This window comes from Eubalaena glacialis, chromosome 10 (assembly GCF_028564815.1).
Source record: "Eubalaena glacialis isolate mEubGla1 chromosome 10, mEubGla1.1.hap2.+ XY, whole genome shotgun sequence".
NCBI lineage: Eukaryota > Metazoa > Chordata > Mammalia > Artiodactyla > Balaenidae > Eubalaena > Eubalaena glacialis.
Window position 1 is genome coordinate 90,230,949 of NC_083725.1, and position 23,957 is coordinate 90,254,905.

A 23,957-nucleotide genomic window follows, 5' to 3' on the forward strand; every position below is an offset into this window, starting at 1 on the left:
TTTATGGATGTATTTTCACCTACCTATGATGCAGAGATTTTTCTAAACCCTGATGGAATGTCCTAATTACATCAGGCTCTCAGATAATTGAGCAGAAGTGATGCATGTAATCAACATTCTATAGAGCCTCCTAGATAAGAGTCTGTTGGCAGCTGGCTCTGAGTGGCCCCCAGTTGCCCTGGAAGCGCCCTTGAGGCTCCAGTTGCTTGACAAATGAGAGGTCCCACTGGAACCCCAATATAGCAATCTCCCCTCCAGCTGTGTGCACTTCAACCATACTGACCATTTGGACCGATTTCTCACTCCTGAATTGTATCAACTAAATCAACTAAGATTCTTACAGGAAAGTCTTTTCTGAAGACAGTTTTTGTTTTTTCATCTTTCCTTATTCTAACAAAATTCCTATCATAGCTCTGGTCCTTCCATGGGAGTGGGGATGGATGGAACCAGGAATGGCAGTCCTAAATGCTTAGGAAATTATATATATTTCTTCCTTCGTGAGTATCTCTCCTTTTCTGACAGTTTTCATACCCATCAAACACTAGTGTAACAAATTCCAAGAAACTATTGTGAATGGGTTGCTTAGTTTAAACCAATCCACTAAACGAGATTTAAAGATACACAAGCACAAGTACACATGCCTGAATATACATATATACACTCCTACACACACACACACACACATAAATTCTTATGTATATATGTGTCCATTTATGTGCCTACACATTCACACATTCAAGCATGACCTTCTTGAAGCATTACCTTGTTCAATAAGTAAGCAATATTTAATAAGCACAAAGTACTATTCTTGGCCTCTTGAAAAAATGATGAAAAAAATACATTTCCTAACTTTTAGGTGCTATTATAATAATAGGGAGAAATTAGGCATGTTCACAAGAATAAATAGTATAACACAAGCACATAAGATTTTAAAAACCCCTTGATTTAACAGAGAATTATTATTTATTTCACCTAAAGATTCTTCCCTTATCAGATATCGTCAACTCTAATTTATTTTAATGCAGAATTTTAAATGAATTCTAATTTTAAGTGAATTTTAAGATCAAAATTATATTTGAACCTAAATACATTTTTAGTAATTCAACTATTTGAGAAAGTGATGATCACATGTGTAGAGAGTTTAATATTATTTATTGTAATAGGATATGAATATGTTACCAGTGAATTGATAGAACAGTAGATAATGCTTTCACTTCTTCCTTCTGAGGATATGTGAACTATGTAAGTAATATATTCCCTTTTGAAATTCAAGTTACAAAATGTTGAACCATATCCAGTCAATTTTATCTTTTATTCTGTCTAAATAAGAAACTATGCATTGAAAGTATTTTATGATCAGTTGTGGAAATATTCATAGTGGCTGTTTCTCACTCCAGGAAAAGTTAACGGCATTCTGACAAGTCTGCAGAGGCTGGAAACTTGGGTAGCAGCAATGAGGATGAAATGCCCATTTTCAATGAAATTCTAGCTTATTTCTGCCAGTTTTACAAAAAAAAAAAAAAAGTGCATAACTTCCTTTGGTCTCCATTCTAGAACGTGGGATGAATTGCATGGTTTTAAAAAGCCTTAAGTTGTGGCTCTGTGGAGTCCTTCAGAGTAAGCAGACCTGGTAAAACTGGCGACTGGTTATTCCGGCAGGAGTTGGAGAAGCTGAAGCCCTGTTACGACTTGCTTCATTACCTTGGGTTTTCTTCTTTTAACCTCTCCTTGGAAACTTTTACAGTACATCCATCAAAATAAAAATAGTAATTGAAGAGACCACATGCTGAATGGAAATAGTGATGAGGACCATCTCATCACAGAAACTGTAAGTAAGAAATATGTGCTCCTTATTTCTGCATTGCTTCCCACAGCACCTAATTTAACCCAGTAATTTCTCAGTAAATGAAAGCAGCAAATGACGGTGAGCAAAGGCAGACAGAACGATCTAAGTTCAAATCCCAGCACTGCCACTTCCTTGTGGAGAAGGGAATAGTAATGCCTGCCTCAAAAAATCGTTGAAAGGTTAAATGAATCTTTCTCTCTTTTACACACACACACACAAACACATTTGAAGCATATAAAGGGCAGAGAAAAAACACTGAAATGTTCATTAATAACTCACAGCTTGGCATGTTTTTCTGTTTTGCAAGAGATGCATCGCTGGATGGTCGACTGATTAACTCCATAGATTCCAAGCCATGTAAAAGTTCCTCCCACTGAGATTGTCCAAAAAGTGTGCCTCCTGAGAGGATCTACATCAAAGCTATGAGGGAGAGAAAAGTGAGTGAACAAATACATTCCTTTGATGCCCAAATATTATTTTAGGTGATGAGGTCATATGGCTAAATCTTTATAAAGCAAGAAAAAGTAGCATTGGACATACTCAAATATACTTAGTCGAGATCCATTTGCTGATTGCTCTAATACATTGTGTAATCCACCAGCATCGGCTGAGCCTTGAATGAGAACCGTTAAGAAGCCCACAGTCATGACAACCATCTGAAATGCATCGGTCCACACCACTGCTTTTAATCCTCCCTGAAATGAAGAGAATGGATGTGAGTTCTTAAAAATGAAGCCTCAACTCTTCCATTTCTGCACAGCCTCTCTGCTAATGCATCTTTCTTTCTCCCTTTTCTCCCTTTCTTCCCCCTTCTCTCCCTCCCTCCCTCCCTCTTTCTCAATCTCTCTCTCTTTTTCTCTCTCTCCCTCCCTCCCTTCCTCCCTTCCTTCTTTCCTCCCTCCCTCCCTCCATCCCTCTCTCTTTCTCTCTCTCTCTCTCCCTCTTTCTTTCTCTATTTCCTTCTTTCTTTCTTTCTCTCCCTTTCTTCCTTCCTTCCTTCCTTCCTTCCTTCCTTCCTTCCTTCCTTCCTTCCTTCCTTCCTTCCTTCCTTCCTTCCTTTCTTTCTTTCTTTCTTTCTTCCTTTCTTTCTTTCTTTCTTTCTTTCTTTCTTTCTTTCTTTCTTTCTTTCTTTCTTTCTTTCTTTCTTTCTTTCTTTCTTTCTTTCTTTCTTTCTTTCTTTATCACTGAGCACCTTTTATGTGCCAGGTTTATTGAGGATGATCACCTGGGTCTGGCTTGTACAATTTGAGATTTTTTTTTTTTTTTTGTAAATTTAGTGCAGTGAATACATTTGGGGAAACTGAGATGGTAGGCTACTGAAAAAGAAGAAAAGAACTAGGAAGGAATGATAGATTCCAGACACTCATGGAGAAAGGTGTTTTAAGAGCTAGAGGATGGTCAAATAGTGAGGTGAGCAAACCAGAGTGTCAGGAGGGTGAATCTGACAGTTGACCTCAGGAGACGGTGATTCGGCAATAGGTTAGAGCAGTGGTTATCAAACCTGGATCCTTTTTAGAGTCACTTGGGGAATTTGAAAACAAACAAAAAAACCAATGTCTGAGCCCCATCCCCAGGAATTCTGAATACATTGAGGTCTGGGCTGGGACCCAGTTCTAAGTGTTTTTACAGCGCCCCAGGTGATTCCAATGTACAATTCTAGTTGGGACTATGTGCGCAAGAATAAAGGAGGAAAGAAAGAGGCTGCTGGAGAATCCCTTAGGAACATGGCGAAGGTGCCATGAGCAAATTAGGAAAGATTAAATGAAGTGATGTATTTTAAAAGTACTTTGAAAATGAATAAGCACTATGTGAATGAAAGGATGTGGTATTTTTAACATTGAAAAATAGAATTATCCCCGGTTACTCCCCCAGAGTGTCAAGAACTTCTGTGAAAAGATGACAGGCTTCATCTTTATCTTGAGAAGAAAGAAGACACTGGATTTGTCTTATCATTTCTCGTGTAGTTAAAATTAAAATGCAATCTAAAAATAGACATAAAAGTCCCTTCCACATGCATGTTGTTTCTGTATTCTGTTCAATTTCCAATTTGAGGAATATTCAATCTCTTACTTCCACCTTCCAAGAGTGGTATTTTGATTTTCTTTAAAGACATTAAGACTTCTAAACCCAAATCACAATATCAGATTTTAGTGATATGAAGACCAAATATCAAAGACCTCAGTTTTCAGAGGCTACTTGGCATGGGTTATATGCATAAACCTGAACTAGAGCTAGACCTGGGGCAAGAGAACAAACCACTTCATCACCACTTTACCAAATGTGCATCAAAAGGCAGATTACTATAGCTACCATGAAAACTTCTCTGATTCTATGACTCCTTCATACAGCAAGAGACACACCTGCCCACACACCACTCATCTGCAATCCTGACTGTGCCTTGAGTGTCACTTCGGTATTTTAATCAGTCTGTTGTTTTGGTTCTACTGTTTACCTCCCTAGATTGCAAACTCTTGGATGGCAGGAATCACTTCTTTCTTTCTTTTTCTTTTTTTTAAAAATATCTTCCACTGGTTATCTTAGCTAGGCTACACATCCACAGGATTAACAGAGTAAAGAAACTGCTCTATGAGCAAAAGTGTTAGATAAAAGAGCCACCAGTTTGGTGAGACATTGAAGCCTGTGGCCCGGCTAGAGACAGGAGATGGAACAGAGGTGTGGTGAGAAGAGGTTAGATGGGTGGATTGACGCAAAGATTTCCAACACTAGGTTAAGAAGCTTACACTTTATCCTGTGAACAATGGGAAGCAAGGAGAGAATTAGGTCAGTCAAGTGGCGTGAAGAGATGGATGTTTTAAGAAGATTAAGTTAACAGGCATGCAGGGTGGAGGGAAACACTGAAATCAATTAAGAGGTAGTACATTTAGCTTATTTTTGTTTATTGTGATTATTAAAGTATCCAGACTTGTTTCTGACATCTTTTTGGTTTCTATTTGTTCTACTTTTTCTGTATTTTTTTCTTGTCTTGCTTAAATCAATTGCGGTTTTGTTTTGCTTTGTTTTAATTCCCTTTTTCTACTCTGATTGTTTTATTTAAATGTCCCCTTGAAATTTTGCCATGAATTTTTCATTTAGAGTCTATATTTTTAAAATGTTTTAATCCACAACAATTCAAGGATTAAAAAAATCTTTAAGTCTAATTACTCTCTTCCTGATTTACATGCTATTGATGTCCAAATGAAAGTTATTCTTTTTCTTAATCACAAAATTACATATAATAGTAATCATTATTATTGTATTTATACTATTATAAACTATATTATTAGATACTATATAAATTATACCATACTATAAAATTATTGTCGTTTTCATTAAGCACCGGAAATTGTTTGACTAGACTTACTAAAGGTTTACTATTTTATTTTATTATCATTACTTCTTCCATCAAAAACTGGATAATTTTCCTTCTTCCCACAGTATTTCCTCTAGGTTTTTCTCAGGGGAAGATATGTTAGAGGTAATTTCTCTCAGTTCTTGACAGTCAGTTTCTGAAAGATAGTTTTGCTGAATACACAATTATAACTGACAATTGTTTTCCTTCAGTGCTTTGAAGATATTATTCCACTGTTTCTGGCTTCCATTGCTGTTGCTAAGCAATGCATCTAGTTATCCTCCTATGGGCAGTTACTTCAGAGTCACTAATCTGTCACATACGGCCAGGCATGTAAGGAATAGGAGACTATTTTTAATTTAGGTAGGAGGAGTATGTCTGGAATAGAATTATGGTAGTGAGAATGGAATGGAAAAAAAAAATAAGATAAAACTGTAGTGCAAAGAAATGGTGGGATTTGCAAGTATGAAAAGAGAGATAAGAGCATTTTAAAATTGTATGTTATCATGATATATGTTAAAAGAGTAAGTGATATGCACACAAGGCCAAAATACATGGATGGTGCTATATGATAATATATCAATTACTTTATTTTTCTCTGTAAAGGAGAATCCAACTATCTGGGGACCATTGCCATATTCTTAACTGGTTACTTAAAGCCTCCCTATATGGTACCAATGACTCAGAAGAATAAAGATTTCTATTGCAGGGTGTGGCAAATAATAGGTGCTCAATGAATGTTTGTTAAACTAAACCGATTGTAACAATTATATAAATATAATTGACAATACCACCCAGGTTCCTTGGTTAAAACTGACCATGTGTAAGACCAAATATTAAATGTAATCCAAACTTATCTATCTATAAGAGACAAAAACAAGTTGTGGAATCCTCAAGTTTACAAAATACCAGCCATCCTTGATCGTTCATTCATGCATTTTGTATTCCTCAACCAGTAGACAGTGAAGTGTAAATGCTACCTATGGTTTATAATCATTGTTAATGAGCACATTTTTATTTTTTCTCAGTAGTTGCACATGGTCACCTACCCTCCGAACACGGAGATATTTCTGTCATTAAATCTTCTCTTAGCCATGGCTTTCTCAAATGAGCCCAGAGCCCAAATTCTATTAATGGTTGGTACTGAAAAGAATTTTAAACAAAACAACGGCACCTTCCTCTGGAAACTGTGACAGATAAGCCAGCATATTTCTATTTAATTGTGGAATAGCAATTTCTGCTATACTTAGATGCCCTGTTGTTGGAAATTTGCCCTTATCCCGTATTAGGAGATAGTGCTAAATACTTTTTCACAGCTAGATACATACCAGGGTACAGTAGAATGTGCAAACAATTCCTGTTGCAAACACAGAGCCCCAGAGATCAAACCCAGTCACTATGAAAGGAGAAAAAATATTGAAAGAAGTTTCTCTAAGGAAAGTAAAAGAACAAACTTTATGAGGAAAAAGTCACAATATATTTGTCTGTGTTCTTTGTGCACAAATGGAAATCAAATTAGAGTTGTCTCATTAAATTTTCTCACCTCTGATAAAGATTATTTTATTACATTATTATACCTCAACCCAGTCCATAATTTTCATGTAATGTTAAACGCCAAATTTTTCCTCTTAAGATTCTCGAGGTCCCAATCTCTGCAACAATTGTTTGTTTGTTTGTTTTTCTTAACAAAGTTAGTCTGAGTACTTTGAAACCACCTAAACATTGACCATGAATAAATATTTCTCATTATAAGCACATAGCACAATTAAATTGAATACTGAGGACTTCTAATATTACAGGTATTATTATGAAATTTCTTTTACTTTTGCTTCTTCTTTCCTTTTTTTCCCTAGGATTCTATTCTTTCAAAGAGGTCAAGTATAAATCTTAAAATAATTACTACAAGCACATTTTACTCATGTATTCAGAGTATCTACTTCATGAGATTACTGAGAAAGGACCATATATTATAGATGACCTTATTTAGTGGTTGTGTATATACCATACAAAATTGCCAAACTTATGGTTACCAAAGGGGAAAGGGAAGGAGTAGGGATAAGTTAGTAGTATGGGATTACTGAAACACACTACTATACACACCTCACACCAGTTAGAATGGCCATCATCAAAAAATCTACAAAAATAAATGCTGGAGGGGGTGTGGAGAAAGGGGAACCCTCTTGCACTGTTGGTGGGAATGTAAATTGATACAGCCACCAGGGAGAACAGTATGGAGGTTCCTTAAAAAACTAAAAATAGAATTACCATATGACCCAGCAATCCCACTACTGGGCATATATCCTGAGAAAACCATAATTCAAAAAGACATATGCACCCCAATATTCATTGCAGCACTATTTGCAAAAGCCAGGTCATGGAAGCAACCTAAATGCCCATAGACAGATGAATGGTTAAAGAAGATGTGGTACTCATACACAATGGAATATTACTCAGCCATAAAAAAGAATGAAATTGGGTCATTTGTAGAGACGTGGATGGACCTAGAGACTGTCATACAGAGTGAAGTAAGTCAGAAAGAGAAAAACAAATATCGTAGGTTAACGCATATATTTGGAATCTAGAAAAAAGGTACAGATGAACTGGTTTGCAAGGCAGAAATAGAGACACAGATGTAGAGAACAAACGTATGGACACCAAGGGGGGAAAGCAGGGGTGGGGGTGGCAGTGGTGAGATGAATTGGGAGATTGGGATTGACATATATACACTAATATGTATAAAATAGATAACTAATAAGAACCTGCTGTATAAAAATAAATAAATAAAATTAAAAAAAAAAAAAAGACACATGTATCCCAGTGTTCATTGCAGCACTATTTACAATAGCCAGGACATGGAAACAACCTGAATATCCAACGACAGACAAATGGATAAAGAAGATGTGGTACATATACACAATGGAATATTACTCAGCCATAAAAAAGAACGAAATTGGGTCATTTGTAGAGATGTGGATGGACCTAGAGTCTGTCATACAGAGTTAAGTAAGTCAGAAAGAGATAAACAAATATTGTATATTAACACATATATGTGGAATCTAGAAAAATGGTACAGATGAACCTATTTGCAAGGCAGGAATAGAGATGCAGATGTAGAGAACAGACATGTGAACATGGGGGGTGGGGAAGGGGAGGGTGGAATGAATTGGGAGATTAGGATTGACATATATACACTACTATGTGTAAAATAGCCAGCTAGTGGGAACCTTTTGTATAGCACAGAGAGATCAGCTCGGTGCTCTGTGATGACCTAGATGGGTGGGATTGGGGGGGAGGGTGGGAGGGAGGTCCAACAGGGAGGGGATATATGTATACTTATCGCTGATTCACTTCATTGTACAGCAGAAACTAACACAACATTGTAAAGCAACTATACTCCAATAGAAAAAGAAAGATAAACAACAGAGATTTACTATATAGCACAAGGAACTATATTCAATATCTTGTAATAACTTATAATGGAAAATAATTTGGAAAAAATATATATACAACTGAAAAACTTTGATGTACAATCTAACAAAACATACTGTAAATCAACCATACTTCAAAAAAAATTGCCATAACTTCAGTGATTAGAAAACAAACAATAATCAAATTGGGTGTTTGGAACCATGTGGATAAAATCAAGTAACTAGTTATTTGCATGATTTTCAGTGTTCAATTTATAGAGCTTTATGTTGTGACAACTACAGTAATTCAAGCACCCTAACCACAGGAATGTCTCCTCAACAAGATGTTGTGTGTATATTTCTCAAGGTGACAAGGCAGGTATAAAAATGGTGGACAGTACAAGAGAGTGTCGCTAGCTCACCTTGATTGAGGGCCAGAGCAGGAGCATACACCACCACTCCTGTGTAGAGAATCTGGTGGAGAGACGAGAATCAGGTGAACAGTGAGAAAAGTGACACAGAAAAGAAGCCTGCCTAAAAAATTCCTTATGACCTTAGAGCTACATTTCCTTAAACTTCTTCATCAAACACTTCAATCCCATGCACTCTTGTTTTGAAGTCCTTGGCTACTGTAACTAATTTGCAGAAGGGATAATAAGCATGAGATGGAGGAAGAGTGTTGGACTTTTTTTTTTTTTTTTAATTTTATTTATTTATTTATTTATTTATTTTTGGCTGTGTTGGGTCTTCGTTTCTGTGCGAGGGCTTTCTCTAGTTGCGGCAAGCGGGGGCCACTCTTCATCGCGGTGCGCGGGCCTCTCACTATCGCGGCCTCTCTTGTTGCAGAGCACAGGCTCCAGACGCGCAGGCTCAGTAGTTGTGGCTCACGGGCCCAGTTGCTCCCTGGCATGTGGGATCTTCCCAGACCAGGGCTCGAACCCGTGTTCCCTGCATTGGCAGGCAGATTCTCAACCACTGCGCCACCAGGGAAGCCCGAGTGTTGGACTTTTAAGATGGCTGCATATTTTGAGATTTTATGGCTAGATCTGGTATATTTCTGAAGGATATGAAAATAGGGTTCAAGTTAAGTTTTTTTTTTTTTTCAAGTTAAGTTTTTGATTCACCCTTCCACTACCCCATCATACATATATCACCATGACACAAACACATTTTAGCAATTTGAAATATAAATTTTAGAGTGGAGATGGAAATAATCCGTGATTAGAACACCATGCAGGGAAAACTACCAACATGGGTGATCTTCATAGGGGGTATATCTTCAAGCTCCCAGAACTGCAGCCACTACACCGATGGAAGTGGATGGAGTCCCATTTAATTTTAAATGAAATTTCACCATTTAGAGATCCATGTGGGGTTTTAAAAGGCAAATATTTATGGACAGGTCAAGGAGCAGTGTTTCCCTCCTTTTCTTGTTCTTAAATCCTTCAGTCAGTGAGTGGGAGTTTTGATTAAGAAAAGAGAAGGTAGTTATCTCCTAGCAGAAATTTCTTGGTGAGTCATGGGAAATGCATTGAGGGTGTCCCACAGGCAAGTGTGGGGCAGCAAGAGGGCACCCTAGAACCCAGGAGAGGAGTCCAAAAGGGGAATGTGAGAATATTGGTTTGACAGTATAGTCTTAAACAGATTTTCAGCAAAATGGGTATTTCTGGTTCAACATAGTTTACTAGTAAAAAAAAAAAACAAAACAGAATTAGTTACCAGATCATTTCATATCAAAAGCAACTTGAACAGGTTAAATAAGAGTTCAAAATAAATTTAAGAAAAAGCTTTTTTTTTCCCTTGGTGGTTTATTTTATATATATATATATTTGTTTGTCATTATTTGTACAGATATATGGGGTCTATGAAATGTGGAAATACCTTGATATAATCACTTGTCTTGAAAGTGCTATCCTTAGAAGAAAGTAGTTTCTTCTTAGTGTTTAATCTTTCTTTTAATTGTGTTAATTGCCCCCTGAAATAAACAAACCCATACTTGTCACTCCCCAATCCACCTCTGCAGCAACCCTTACCACTTACAGTCTGCAGAATGTAGATGGCTGTGGCTGCATAGCGAACTGGTTTGTTGAATCGTAGTTGTAAGTACTAGAAAGAACAGAGAGAAGGACATGCAAAGAATCAGCAAGTTTTATGTAAGGGTTGCTAAGAAGGTTTTCTGTTTTCTTGGTATTTCTCTGAGTTTAGTGCTTAGTTTATAACATGATTTTACGTTATCTGTACTTGGGAGAAAAGGAAACAAATTTGGATTATTTAAAGTCAAAGATATAGTAAAACTCAATTTTTGCTCAAGCTTCCCTTGATGGTCAGAGAAGATAAATGTTTTTTATTTTTAAATTGTTATTGCTTCAATAAAAACCAAATTTTCTGGCTCATTATCCAGGGCTCTTCCTAGTGGATATGCTAAAGCCATTATTTCCTTTTATATCCCCACTGTCCCCAGATTCACCTCAGGCCTTCCTTTCCTCTTTCCCAGATCAATGCAGTAGCCCCCTAACTGACCTCTCTAATTCCAAGCCTTGCCCGCTCATTCCACCAACCACACACCTGATGCATTGATTCTCCTAAAGCAGGACTCTGGTCATGTCATGCTTTTCCTCAAACTTTCCAGTGATTCTCTATCATTGACAAAACAAAATACACATCCCAGGCTTGACATTCTAAACCCTCTACTGTCTGACCCACACCCTTCCTGTCTTAGCTCACATCACTAACCCTCACATGATTTATTCTCCACATAAAATCATTATGTATAATTCAACCATCATGCTTTGTACTCTGCAGATTTGTCCTTTGTGTAGGCAGATTTTCAGTGTGAGAGAGCCTTCCTCTCTCCAAATTCACCAATTCTTAGTCATCTTTCAAAAAGAATAGCCCAATTGCCATTCCTATTCCTACTCATACTTTCTCCTCTGAGCATTTAGGGCAACTATATTAAACTTCTTTCATATGTAATAACACTTGATCACCTGCTGCCTTGTATTTTAGCGTTGGATTCACATATCTTACTGTATTTGTTTCCTATGGCTACTGTAACAAAATATCACAAATTTGGTGGCTTAACGCAACAGAAATGTGTTCTCTTACAGTTCTGGAAGCCAGGAGCTCAAAATCAAGTTCACTGGGCCAAAATCAAAGTGTTGGCAGGGCTCTGCTCCCTCTGGAGGTCTTAGGGAAGAATTTACTTCTTGCTTCTTTGGAGTTTTTGGTGGCTGCAGGCAGTCCTTTAGCTTTTAGCTTTATCACTCTAATCTCTGCCTCTTTGGTCACACTGCCTTTTCTTCTGTCTTTCAAATCTCCTTCTGCCTCCCTCATATAAATGTGATCGTACTTAAGGCCTGCCTGGTTAAACCAGGATAATCTCTCCATCTCAAGATCCTTAATTTAATCAACTTTGCAAAGATCTCTTTTTCTAAACCATATAAGGTAACAGTCACAGGTTCCTGGGATTAGAACATTTTTTATGATTTTTAGAGGGAGGGGGATGCATTTTTCAGCCTACCACACTTACTTTCCCTGGTACATGTAAACAGGGTCTTATTTTATCCATTTTATCTTCGTCTTTCATGTATTCATTCATCTAACAAATATTTATTACTTGCCCTCTATATGGCATTCTGATATACAATGATAGCAAATATTATCTAGTTCATGTCACAAAGGATTTTACGGATTAGAGGAGACCATTAACAAATTTATACTAAAGTAAAGTTACAGTGATGGTATGTACTAGAAGAAAGGCTACAGGGAGCTGTGAACACACTAAACAGATGGATGTGATTTACTGTTGGAGGTCAAGAAAGGTATTCCTGAACAAGTATTCTAGAAGGCACTAGTATTTGTCTTCCAGTGCATGGTAAACATGTACCGAATGAACAAAATAGATGTTAAAAGTAGCAAATGACTTGAGGACTTAATATCCTGGTGGTAGTTCTTGGTAGTAATTTCTAATTGGTAGTAGTTCTTTCTTATCTAATTTAAGAAAAATCATTTTGATTAAACCAGGAGTTTACTGATGTGTCCTTTTCCTAGAAATGATACGTAAGTAAGTGTTGATTGATGGCTTAAGGTGGAACCTTCTTTGAAACCCTAGAAAAGACTCCTCTTGACAGAATTGTCACTCAGTTTCACACTAATCCACATCTCCCAATTTACTGCTGAACCCTTCCCCCAAGGAAAGAACCACCTTATTTTCAGACCATCTTTCTTCAGACAACACATTCAGTACACTGTGAGTCAGGTAATAATCCAGTGGATGTGTGACTGAGGGCACCAGGTATGAGGAAAATATTTTTAAAGAAGTGAGGAAGTCACTGAGAGAGGAACTGAAAGTCTCAGCTATCATAGGATAAAAAACAGTGCAAAACTTTTAAGCTGAAGACAACATGGGTTCAAATCACATGTCCTTGGAAAGATTAGTTTATTGCACTAAACGATGCCCACCTCTTTCTAAAATTGGCATTTGTAGGATCTAATGGTATCGTGCACGATAACGTCAAGTGCAGGGACAGGAATATAGTGGGATCTTAGTGACTGTAGTAGTCATTGTGGGTGTGACCCCTGGAGCTTATTGGCACTCTCTGTCCCGGTACATGTTGATAGCATCTAACTGCACCGTGATTTTCTGCTTGAGAGCTTTATCTCACCCCTTGCACAGGGCGTACTAGAAGTGCTTGGGGGTGTCATCATTGGCTTTCAGCCAATGACAAAGGAAGTTGGACCAAAAAATCCCGGTTATTTTCATTTCAAGGAGGCCAACCCTGCTATGTGATCTGTACTGTCCCCCAGAAATCCCCAGTGAGATAGAACCTCAGTTGCTCATAATTACAACCTGCTCAAAAACAAACCTTTTATTGGCTTCCTTTTTTTCCATGTCTTACTTGCCACTTGCCTACCAATGCTTAATAAAATCATTTCCCCCCAAAATGACTTGCATTCAACTCCTTGTCTCAGGATTTGCTTCTGGGGGAACACAACTTAAGACAGTGATATTTCTACCAAATATGATTCAGGTGGAGACTGCAAAATTGCTTGTGTAATGAGCTGTGTCTTCTGGTTGACAGGGACTCTTTTCGCATCACATGAAGAGCCCAGGATAGCCTACTAGAGGATGAGACCAAGTGTAGTATGCTACATGCTGTCCCATCTGAGTTCCCCTAGACCAACGAGCCACTAACCAACCCACTAGCTGATGGCAGTTACAGAGATGGCCCCAAATAAGACCAGAAGAACCTTACTGTCTTACTAGACTCTCTTGAGCTCAGGTCAGATTACTGACCCACAAAATTTTGAGCAGGTAAAATTGTTCGTTTAAGAAATTTACTTTGGGATGGTATGTTACACAGCAATAGATAACTGATGTAAAATGTGGTATCAGAAGTGGAGAAATGTAACAAAACCCAAACTATGTGATATTGGCTTTGAGACTGTTTGGCATATGAAGTCTAGGAAAGCAAAGAGGAAATTGTTCCTGAAAAATGGAAAGGTAGTGAGAAAACTGCTATAGGAATCTGCAAAAGTCAATGGTTTTAACATCTCAGTTTAGTTCCTCTAAATTCAGTCAATTCAATCAAACTAGAGAGACAGTATTAAGAAAAATATATATGAAAAAACAAAAGAACTAGATCAGAAGTAAGACACCTTGAATTCTAGTTTGAGCTTTGCCACTATCTCACTCTGTAATCTAAGCCTCTGGTTTCTCATCCATGAAATAAGAGACTATTCCAACTGCATAATTCTCCATCTGAAAGATTGTATTCACTCACTCACGTATCCAATGGTCATCCTGGATCGGTGTATAGCTTTAACTACAGTCAAAAGTAAAAATGGAAGTTCAGCAGAAAAGTTGCATGCTTTGTGCTTGCTTTTAAAAGTAGCACAGGTAACATTTACCATCATGTTAGATTATTTTCAAAACCCCAAACCTGATATAGCCACACTATTTTCCATCTCAGGAAATAAGTCCACTTTTCATGTTGGTTCAAGTATCATGGAGCCATCCTTGACTCCTCTTTCTGTCTCACTCCCCACATGCAATTCATAAAAGAATCCTGGCACCTCCTCCCCCCATTTCAAAATTTCACTTGCATCATCCCCTCTGTCTCCACGCTAATACCATCATTCTTGCCTAGATTACAGCAATAGCTTCCTAACTAGACCCCCCTGCTTCAGCAGTAAAATCCTTATAATTAGCCTCAACATACAGCTAGAGTAATACTCTTAAAATACAAATCACATTACAGCACTCTCCTGCCCAAACAGTGCAATGACCCATCTCACTGAGAGTAAAAACCAATCCTTATAATGACCTAAAAAGGCCTCATAACATTGGTTTAGACCCTATCACACCCTAAATATCCATTTTACAACAAATATTTTGTCACTGTATTTACTATACTGAAATAATACTCAATAATGATATCTTATACCTACACATTTAATTTCTCAAATTTTAAATCTAATTACTAAAATGCCACAAATGTAATTTAAAGGAGAACTAAAAGGAAAGCAATTTACAGAAGAAAAAAAGTGTATAATCTATGCTTAGAAAACACTATGGAAGAAGTAGTAGCCTGGGCATTATAATGAAAAAGTCTGGATTAGAGAGAAGTAAGTAGTTCAGAAACTATTTAGTTTAAGAAGTCCAAGAAAAATGAGAAAGCAGGTAGACATCAGCTCACAAGGTAGTGTTAAGGGTAAATAATAACAGACTGGATCTATTAATGTTTGATAAGAGAAAGAGGAAAATAACTCTAAGTGAATTGGAGACAACATGATGAGACCAATTATAAACTGTCCAAGTGGAGATAATGAAAATGTATGATATTGCAAATGAGCTGAGCCTAATTTATAACTTGAGGGTGAGAACAGTTCCTTATGCTTTGACATGGGAGAGGAGAGTGACAAAGTAGCACAGATGGCATAGATTAGTCTTGAAATCCCCCTGCATATCAAAGCATTTAAATCAGTTGGCTATTGCCAATCCCAAAACTCAATGGCTTAAAAACCAAGGACTTAATATTTCTCACAATTTTTAGGATTGGCTGGGTGATTCCTCTACTTGATTCTCCAGGGCTGCCATGGGGCTGCAATCAATGGGAAGGTCAGCTGGGGGAGAAAAATCCAAGATGGCATCACTCACATGTCTGGTGATTGGTGTTGGCTGCTGGCCAGTGTGCTTCTGTTCTTCTCTACTTGTTCACTCATCCTCCAGAAGCTAGAACAACTAGACCCACTTCCTGACATAGCTATATCAGGACAACATTCCAAGAAGGCAAAGGCAGAAGCTATAAGCCTCATGAGACTTAAGCTTCCAATTCACACATCACTTCTGCCACGTGCTATTGGTCAAAGCAAGTCACAAGGCCATCCCAGATTCAAGAGGTCGGGAAATAGACTCTACCCTTTCAGTTTTTACTACTTTAAAAGACCCTGGTAAGAATATCTATGGCTAGGGTAGCAGAAAATGGACGATGAACAAATAAACATAAATTCAAGTTTCTATACACAGATTGGTAGAAATTTGGCGACTGTAACAACACGAAAAATAATGATAAATAATATAAAACTCTTCCATGGCATTTACAGCTTGCCAGGCTCTGTTAAAAGTACTTGCATGTAATAACTCATTTACTCCTCACAGACATTCTTTAAGATAGGTAGTTTTATTATTCTTATTTTACATTTGTGAAAATCAGGTACAGAGAAGGTAAGTCATTTTCCCAAAAGTCATGCAGCTAGTTAAGCAGCAGAGCTAGTATTCAAAGCCAAGTAGCCTGAGTTTAGAGTTCATACTTTTAACCCCTATGCCACACTGCTAATTCTTTTTTTTTTTTTAATTTATTTATTTTTGGCTGCGTTGGGTCTTTGTTGCTGCGTGCAGGCTTTCTCTAGTTGCAGCGAGCGGGGGCTACTCTTCCCTGTGGTGCACGGGCTTCTCGTTGCGGTGGCTTCTCTTGTTGCAGAGCACGGTGGCAGTAGTTGTGGCACATGGGCTGAGTAGTTGTGGCTCGTGGGCTCTAGAGCGCAGGCTCAGTAGTTGTGGCGCACGGGCTTAGTTGCTCCGCGGCATGTGGGATCTTCCCGGACCAGGGCTCCAACCCGTGTCCCCTGCATTGGCAGGCGGACTCTTAACCCCTGCGCCACCAGGGAAGTCCCCACACTGCTAATTCTTATAGAGAAAGAGGCAGTCCCAAAATATGTACTTTACACAATCTGAATTTCTTCTTATTAGGGTACTACAATTTTAAAAATATGTAAAGGGCAAAGGTAAATGGTAAATTAAATTCAATGAAATGCTTATATGTCCTCTATCTGTACTGTCTCAAATCTCCTCAGTTATATATTTGCAATTGGTTTAATGTAGTAACTGAACTGTTTTACTAAAACTGTACAATCCACTGTACAATCTTGACTAAGTCATCTATCTGTATCTCCATTTTCTTAGCTGAAAAGTGACAATACACAATGTTCTTCCTGCTTTTCAGAATACTGATGTTAATAATAATACAAGTAATAACATCAGCTTTCCTTCATTGAGAATCTCCTACAAGTTAGGCAGTATATTAGATGTTTACCTACAGGTTCTCATTTAATCATTGAAGTAGCCTCGTGGGCTTGACTTTGTTATTTCTGTTCTACAGATGGAAGGTGTAGGTGTCTGTAGATGTCTTTGGATACAAGTGTATCTGTATCCAAAGCTTAAGCTTTCCCCAATAACACTGCAATATTTTTTCCCATGATGTGTAATTGCCCTGAAAATAAGTGAGTGTTTTTCAACTATCATGGGTTATTATCAAGACAATGTGTATTACTAGAGAAAAAAGCAAGAATAACAAAACATGTTCAAGTGGAGGGGAAACAGCGACTACCTCCCAAAGTGAAGATGAAGGAAGTAGTTGTCTTACCTCATATGTGCTGGTGATGCCAGATCTGTAGAACACAGGGAGAAAGAGCTCTGATGTGAAGATGATAACAAATGCGTATGCAATGAAGAAGAGGACGAAGGATGCCCCAAAGCGGTAGACCTCGGCCGGGGTCCCCAGCACAGTGACAGCGGACATGAAGCTGGCTGTCAGAGACAATGCCACGGGGCCAAAGGTCATTTGCCGTCCCCCAACCAGAAACTCCCTTGAAGTTGCCTTTTTTCTCTCCCTAATGGCAAAGAACACCCCAATTCCAGAGGAAATGACAAAGAGGGCTGCAAAGACTACATAATCCCAAACTTCAAAATTCTTCACCTCCATGCTGGGAAGTATGGCACCAGAGAGTTGCTCTCAACCTGGTCTCAGGGAGAAGTTCTTTCCAAAAGCAAAGCTCAGTATAGTAGACGCTTTTCCAGGAGAGGAGACTGTGGTTGTGTGAAGAGAATGATGACCAGAGGCACTTGTGTAGCACTTCGGAAACCAAGTTGTACTCAGGGAAGATCTCAAAAGTTGACGACAAAGAGGGATCTGGTAGTGGTACCAACAGATGAGAACTTGAAATCTGACCCTGGCCTGGAGCTGTCTTTTCCTCTGCTAAAGCATATGCCACAGAGAAGGAATTCAGATGTGTTCCGAAATTAATAACCACCGGGGGTGGAATGGACTTGCCAGATAACATGCTCTTTAATCTCCTAGACTTTTTTAAACTTAAGGTTAAACATTACTGGGAACCATAGAAGTGATACAAGTTCACCACCTCAGCATTTTTAATGAGTGAAACAGAATCTGTAAAATGCCAACACAACTATCACCTGTATCTTCCTTCTGAGTAAGGGAGGGTGAAGGTGTGTACCTGCAACTCCATGAGACGGTGGGTGTGGGGGAAAAGGAGTAAAGAACGAGGGATCAGGAGACCTTTGCTCAAGTTGGGGCAAACTTAAGTGAGCTGTGATATTGCTGATGAAATATTTAACCCCTCAGAGCTTCATCTGGAACATGGCATAATAACACCTCAGAGGGTTATGATGAGTCTTTAAGTGTCTCTGACTTTCTGACCCTCTTTATTCTGATAATAATTAGCTATTATGTGTGCTTATAGTGAAGCACCCTGGAACATAATAGAGTTGACTCTCTTTTGACTCTAGGCTTCAGAAAATAGATTTACCAATAATTAACAAATTTATTTGTTGTCCTCAGTTTTATCTTTTCTGTCTCTCCTTCATTTTGACCCATTCACAACTCTTGTACACAGAAGTTAAGTTTTAGTTAAGACCAGGACAAATGAGAGAAAGAAGGGAAGAATCCAGTTATAGATTCTTTTTCTTATGTGCCTTAAAATTATTTCTCTTTTTTATTTTTTTAATTTTACATTGGAGTATAGTCGATTAACAATGTTGTGTTAGTTTCAGGTGTACAGCAATGTGATTCAGTTATACATATACATATACATGTAGCTATTCTTTTTCAAATTCCTTTCCCATTTAGGTTATTACAGAATACTGAGCAGAATTCCCTGTGCTATACAGTAGGTCCTTGTTAGTTATCTATGTAAAATATAGCAGTGTGTACATGTCAATCCCACACTCCCTATCTATCCCTCCCCCCCAGCCTTCCCCACTGGTAACCATAAGTTCATTCTCTAAGTCTGTGAGTCTGTTTCTGTTTTGCACAACAAAGGAAACCATAAACAAAACAAAAAGACAACCCACAGAATGGGAGAAAATATTTGCAAATGATGCAACCGACAAGGGATTAGTCTCCAAAATTTACAAACAGCTCATGAGCTCAATATCAAAAAAACAAACAACCCAATCAAAAAAATGGACAGAAGACCTAAATAGACATTTCTCCAAAGAAGACATACAGATGGCCCAGAGGCACATGAAAAGATGTTCAACGTCACTAATTATTAGAGAAATGCAAATCAAAACTACAATGAGATATCACCTCACACTGGTCAGAATGGCCATCATCAAAAAAATTTACAAATGATAAATGCTAGAGAGGGTGTGGAGACAAGGGAACCCTCCTACACTGTTTGTGGGAATGTAAATTGGTACAGCCACTATGGAGAGCAGTATGGAAGTTCCTTAAGAAACTAAAAATAGAACTACCATATGATACAGCAATCCCACTCCTGGGCATATATCTGCAGAAAAACATGGTTTGAAAGGATACACACACCCCAATGTTCATTGCAGCACTGTTTACAATAGCCAAGACATGGAGGCAACCTAAATGTCCATTGACAGGTGAATGGATAAAAAAGATGCAGTACATATATGTGATGGAATATTACTCAGCCATTAAAAAGAATGAAATCATGCCATTTGCAGCTACATGGTTGGACCTGGAGATTATCATACTAAGTGAAGTAAGTCAGACAGAGAAAGACAAATATCATATGATATCACTTACATGTGGAATTTTTTTTTTTAATTTTACACTTTATTTATTTATTTATTTATTTTTGGCTGTGTTGGGTCTTCGTTTCTGTGCGTGGGCTTTTCTCTAGTTGCGGCGAGTGGGGGCCACTCTTCATCGCGGTGCGCGGGCCTCTCACTGTCGCAGCCTCTCTTGTTGTGGGGCACAGGCTCCAGACGCGCAGGCTCAGTAGTTGTGGCTCACGGGCCTAGTTGCTCCGCGGCATGTGGGATCTTCCCAGACCAGGGCTCGAACCCGTGTCCCCTGAATTGGCAGGCAGATTCTCAACCACTGCGCCACCAGGGAAGCCCTGGAAGTTTCAAAAAAATGATACAAATGAACTTATTTACAAAACAGTTATGGATTCTTGATTCTGCTCCTATTAGACTCTGTTTATTGTTCTGAAGTACCCCCAGCAAGCTTCTGGAGGACAATTTCTCTACATCATTCATGTTCTCCTGCCTTCTCAAAGGTCCTCCCCAACACCATCCCTACGAAACCAGTATGTTCCACAAGATCTAGTTCATGTCTATCTTGCTCTGTGGAGCCTTCCCTGACTCACATCTCCTGCTGCCCTCTCCCCCAACTCCTGTAGGAAGCAGCCTCCCTTGGTACTCACTTTTTACTCTGAGAATATCCTCACCTATTTTAAAGAATCTCTATGTGTATGTCTGTATGAGCCAGTCAGCAGTTGTAGATGACCAACTCATTGAAGGCAGAGGCACAAGGCCTGGTCCAGAGTGCCCAGTACGTAGTTATTATGTAGCTATACATAGTTAGCTATTGTAGAAAGTAAGGAACTCATCCAAAAAGCAAGAGAAGAAAACAAAAATTATCCATGATGTCCAAGGCCAGAAATATTTCCTATCAAACAGAGGAAACTTTAATTTTGTTTTTGACATCTGAGTAACTGAATGAATCTTTTATTATTTGTTTAGTCTGGGTACTGTCTGCACTCCCTCCTTTGATCCATGGATTTGAATTTGACCACACAAAGCTTTGATGGCTGAAATATGCTTTTAGTTGCAAATAAATGTGCAAAAACTCTGCCAGGAGTTGTCTGTGTCCTGTTGTTTAAATTCCTCCTCTAAGTTTACACAGTTGATATAATCAGGGTTAATGGGAAAAATAGGTCTTTAATATTTTGTCTTAACCTTGGCTTTTACTAATTTTTACTGTGGGGTATTCTAATTTTATAACAGATTTTTATTTGTTAACAGTCTCAGCAGAAAATCACTTACGTGTTAATGTTCAATCCACAAGGCATGTGGACAACTTGTACAAGTCTGGTGAATGTTAATTCAAAACACTATTATTACATCAATGAGGTCCCGAGGTTAAATACTAGAAGCTTGTAGCTGAAAAGTTGATGAGTACTGCTGATTCAATTAACCTTCATCAAGAAACAGTATTATCTACATGACTTCCACTGGTCTTGGACTTCAAAACAGTGGGGAAGCAGAGTGGCTAATGGTTCGGGATGTGAACCTCATGCCTCTCACAGTAAAGTATTCCTTGCTTCCAACATTTTGCTGATTATAAGGCACAGCATTAATGTATTAATTTAATTCTCAGTTATTTTCTATTTCTTTACACTTTCTCCCTTTGGTAGTATCCAGTGTCTTCATACTCTCTGTCTATCCCATTGAAACTCACTCTATACAAGGTTCATGCTGATTATAAGGCATAACACCCATTTATTCATAACTTTTCAAGGAAAACAAAAAGCCAACACATTCAATGGCTACGTGAGTTAGAAAGTACATCCCTATGTCAGAAATACTAACATGGGAGGAGAACAAAGGAAAATGTGCTTCTTTGGAGAAATCTCAGTATCTCCTGCACCCTCTTGCAGGGGCCTCCAAGGCCACCACCTCTAGTTTATTCCTTTAGTGTAAAGCTGGGACCCTTGTTAGAATGCAAACACCATCGTCTGCCACACATACACTCTCACACACACACACACACACACACACACACACACACTACCTTAACAAGGCCCAGCTACTCAATTACCCTCTTGCCTAATAGGTTAGGTTCATAGTGGTGATCATTAGTAGTCTCTGTAGTGTAAAATAGTTCTTCACCTGGCATAGGGTATTTATAATGGAAAAGAGGAAAACAGTTGGACATTGGATGCTACCAAGGTAAGGGTGGGGGGAAGGGTATAGAACTGGAAGGATAGGGCATCCAGGGAAAAGAACCATTGTTGCAATATTCCTAATAGCAGGCTATGCACACCATGTTTACGTTGGCCTAGGACAGAAAGGAGAAAAATAGGACAGGACTTGTCCATTTTGAGATTGCATTATCACTATATTACCTTTTCGTGGCTGTTATTTTGTTTTGTTTTGAATTTGGACAGGGAAGTGGCATGATCAGAACTGTGCCTCAGAGAGATTAATTCATTCTAATAATTTTACATGATGAATGAATTTTTTAATCCAGTGGACATTATTAAGGGTGACTCAAAGAACTCCCCACATGGTAAGTAAGCTGCTTAAATCAGGTTGTGAAAGGAGTCCTCCCCATAAAGTTCTTCTCTCAATGATCATGCCTATCAAACCAACCCCTAGGAGACAAACTCGTGTGCCAAGCTACAGTTGAACAGAAATTATCGTGCTTTTTTTTCAAACTGCAAAGGGACTGCACCCATTTTTCTCTTCCAAGGGAAATTGAATAATTCCTATCTTGAGGAAGATAATTCTATATAATTCTTACAGAGACTGATAAAGAAGGGACCACATCCAAGAATTTTATCATGAAAAAGAAAAACTACAAGTCCAGAGTTTCTGCTCCTCCTTTGAGCAGAAGACATGGTCTGGAGCTCTGCTGTAGAAGTCTCTTGATTAGCTGGTATTTTTATGAATATAGAAAAGTTAGGTTTGAGGAGAAAGTGAAGAAGCAAAAACTCTGCCTGCAAATTAATTAATTTTTTTTTCTTCTTTTACCCTTGGGAATGATGTTAGAGACATGGCATAGGAGTAAAGACAAGGAAATGGTACACAAATGTGAATGGAGGCAGGGACATTTCTCAAAACTAGTGAGACTGTCTCAGTATAAGGGAGAGCCAAAGGGATTTTAACAATGGAAATAATTAATATTAAATGTTAAATGTATTCTAGCTTTGTTGAGATATAATAACATATAACATGTGTAAGTTTAAGGTGTACAACATGATGATTTGATGCACTTATATACTGCAAAATGGTTACCACAGTAGGATTCCGTAACATCTCCATCACTCCACATAATTACCCCTTTTTGGTGAAGGGAAGGGTGAGAACATTTAAGATCTACTCTCTTAGCAACTGTCCAATATATAATACAATATTATTAACTATAGTCACCATACTGTCCATTAGACCTCCAAATAAATGTTAAGTTTTAGCCATGATGTGCTGGAGTGTAGTTCCCGTCTTTTCTCCTAACCTTTAGGGAAAACCTCCTATATCACTGGTATTGTATTGATGTTTTATCATTTAATTAAAGGGAAAAAAATCTGTGTTCATCTTTGATCTCAAAATGGAGCAGGATGACATAATATTAGTGAAGGAAGAGAGACACGAAGGAGATTGAGAACCCGGAAGAAAAAAAATTGGAGAAAGCGATCCTGAGAGCTTTATGATCTTTGAGGTTAAGTAGGGAAGACCACTTGGTATTCTATCAGAGTCAGGATATGGAGATTTCTTTCTTGTCTTTCTTTTCCTCCCACCCTTCTCCCTCTCCCCTCCCTTCCTTCCTCCCTCCCTCCCTCTTCCTTCCTTCCTTTTTTTTCTTTTCCCCTTCCTTCCTTCCTTCCTTTCCTTCTTTCTTTTTTTCTTCCAAATATTAAAGAGAGGAGTGATCTGAAAAGGCTGGAAGATTTAGGGCACCCAAGTGTTGACATTTGAATTTCATTCACATACTCTCACTAGAAAAACGTTCGTTTCCCAAGCCCTGGTGAGATATAGTGGAAAACATCCTTTATCTGCAACAAGGACCAAATT

At 38.3% G+C, this 23,957-nt stretch overlaps 1 protein-coding gene across 2 annotated transcripts in view; it reads right to left on the reverse strand.

Annotated features, from left to right (window-relative positions):
• SLC5A12 (solute carrier family 5 member 12) overlaps positions 1-18,231 on the reverse strand; it is a 46,499-nt gene extending 28,268 nt beyond the window's left edge. The window contains exons 1-6 of one of the 2 annotated variants that reach the window (XM_061203165.1): positions 17,860-18,231; positions 17,527-17,690; positions 9,025-9,076; positions 6,524-6,591; positions 2,387-2,541; positions 2,126-2,266 (exon numbers count right to left, since the gene is read on the reverse strand). In XM_061203165.1, coding sequence (XP_061059148.1) covers positions 2,126-2,266; positions 2,387-2,541; positions 6,524-6,591; positions 9,025-9,076; positions 17,527-17,690; positions 17,860-18,223 — 944 coding nt within the window. In that variant the 5' untranslated portion in view covers positions 18,224-18,231. Of the gene's footprint in view, positions 1-2,125; positions 2,267-2,386; positions 2,542-6,523; positions 6,592-9,024; positions 9,077-10,642; positions 10,709-17,526 lie in introns of both variants that reach the window. The other variant, XM_061203166.1, reaches the window with a different exon arrangement.
• Positions 18,232-23,957: the final 5,726 nt, after the last annotated feature.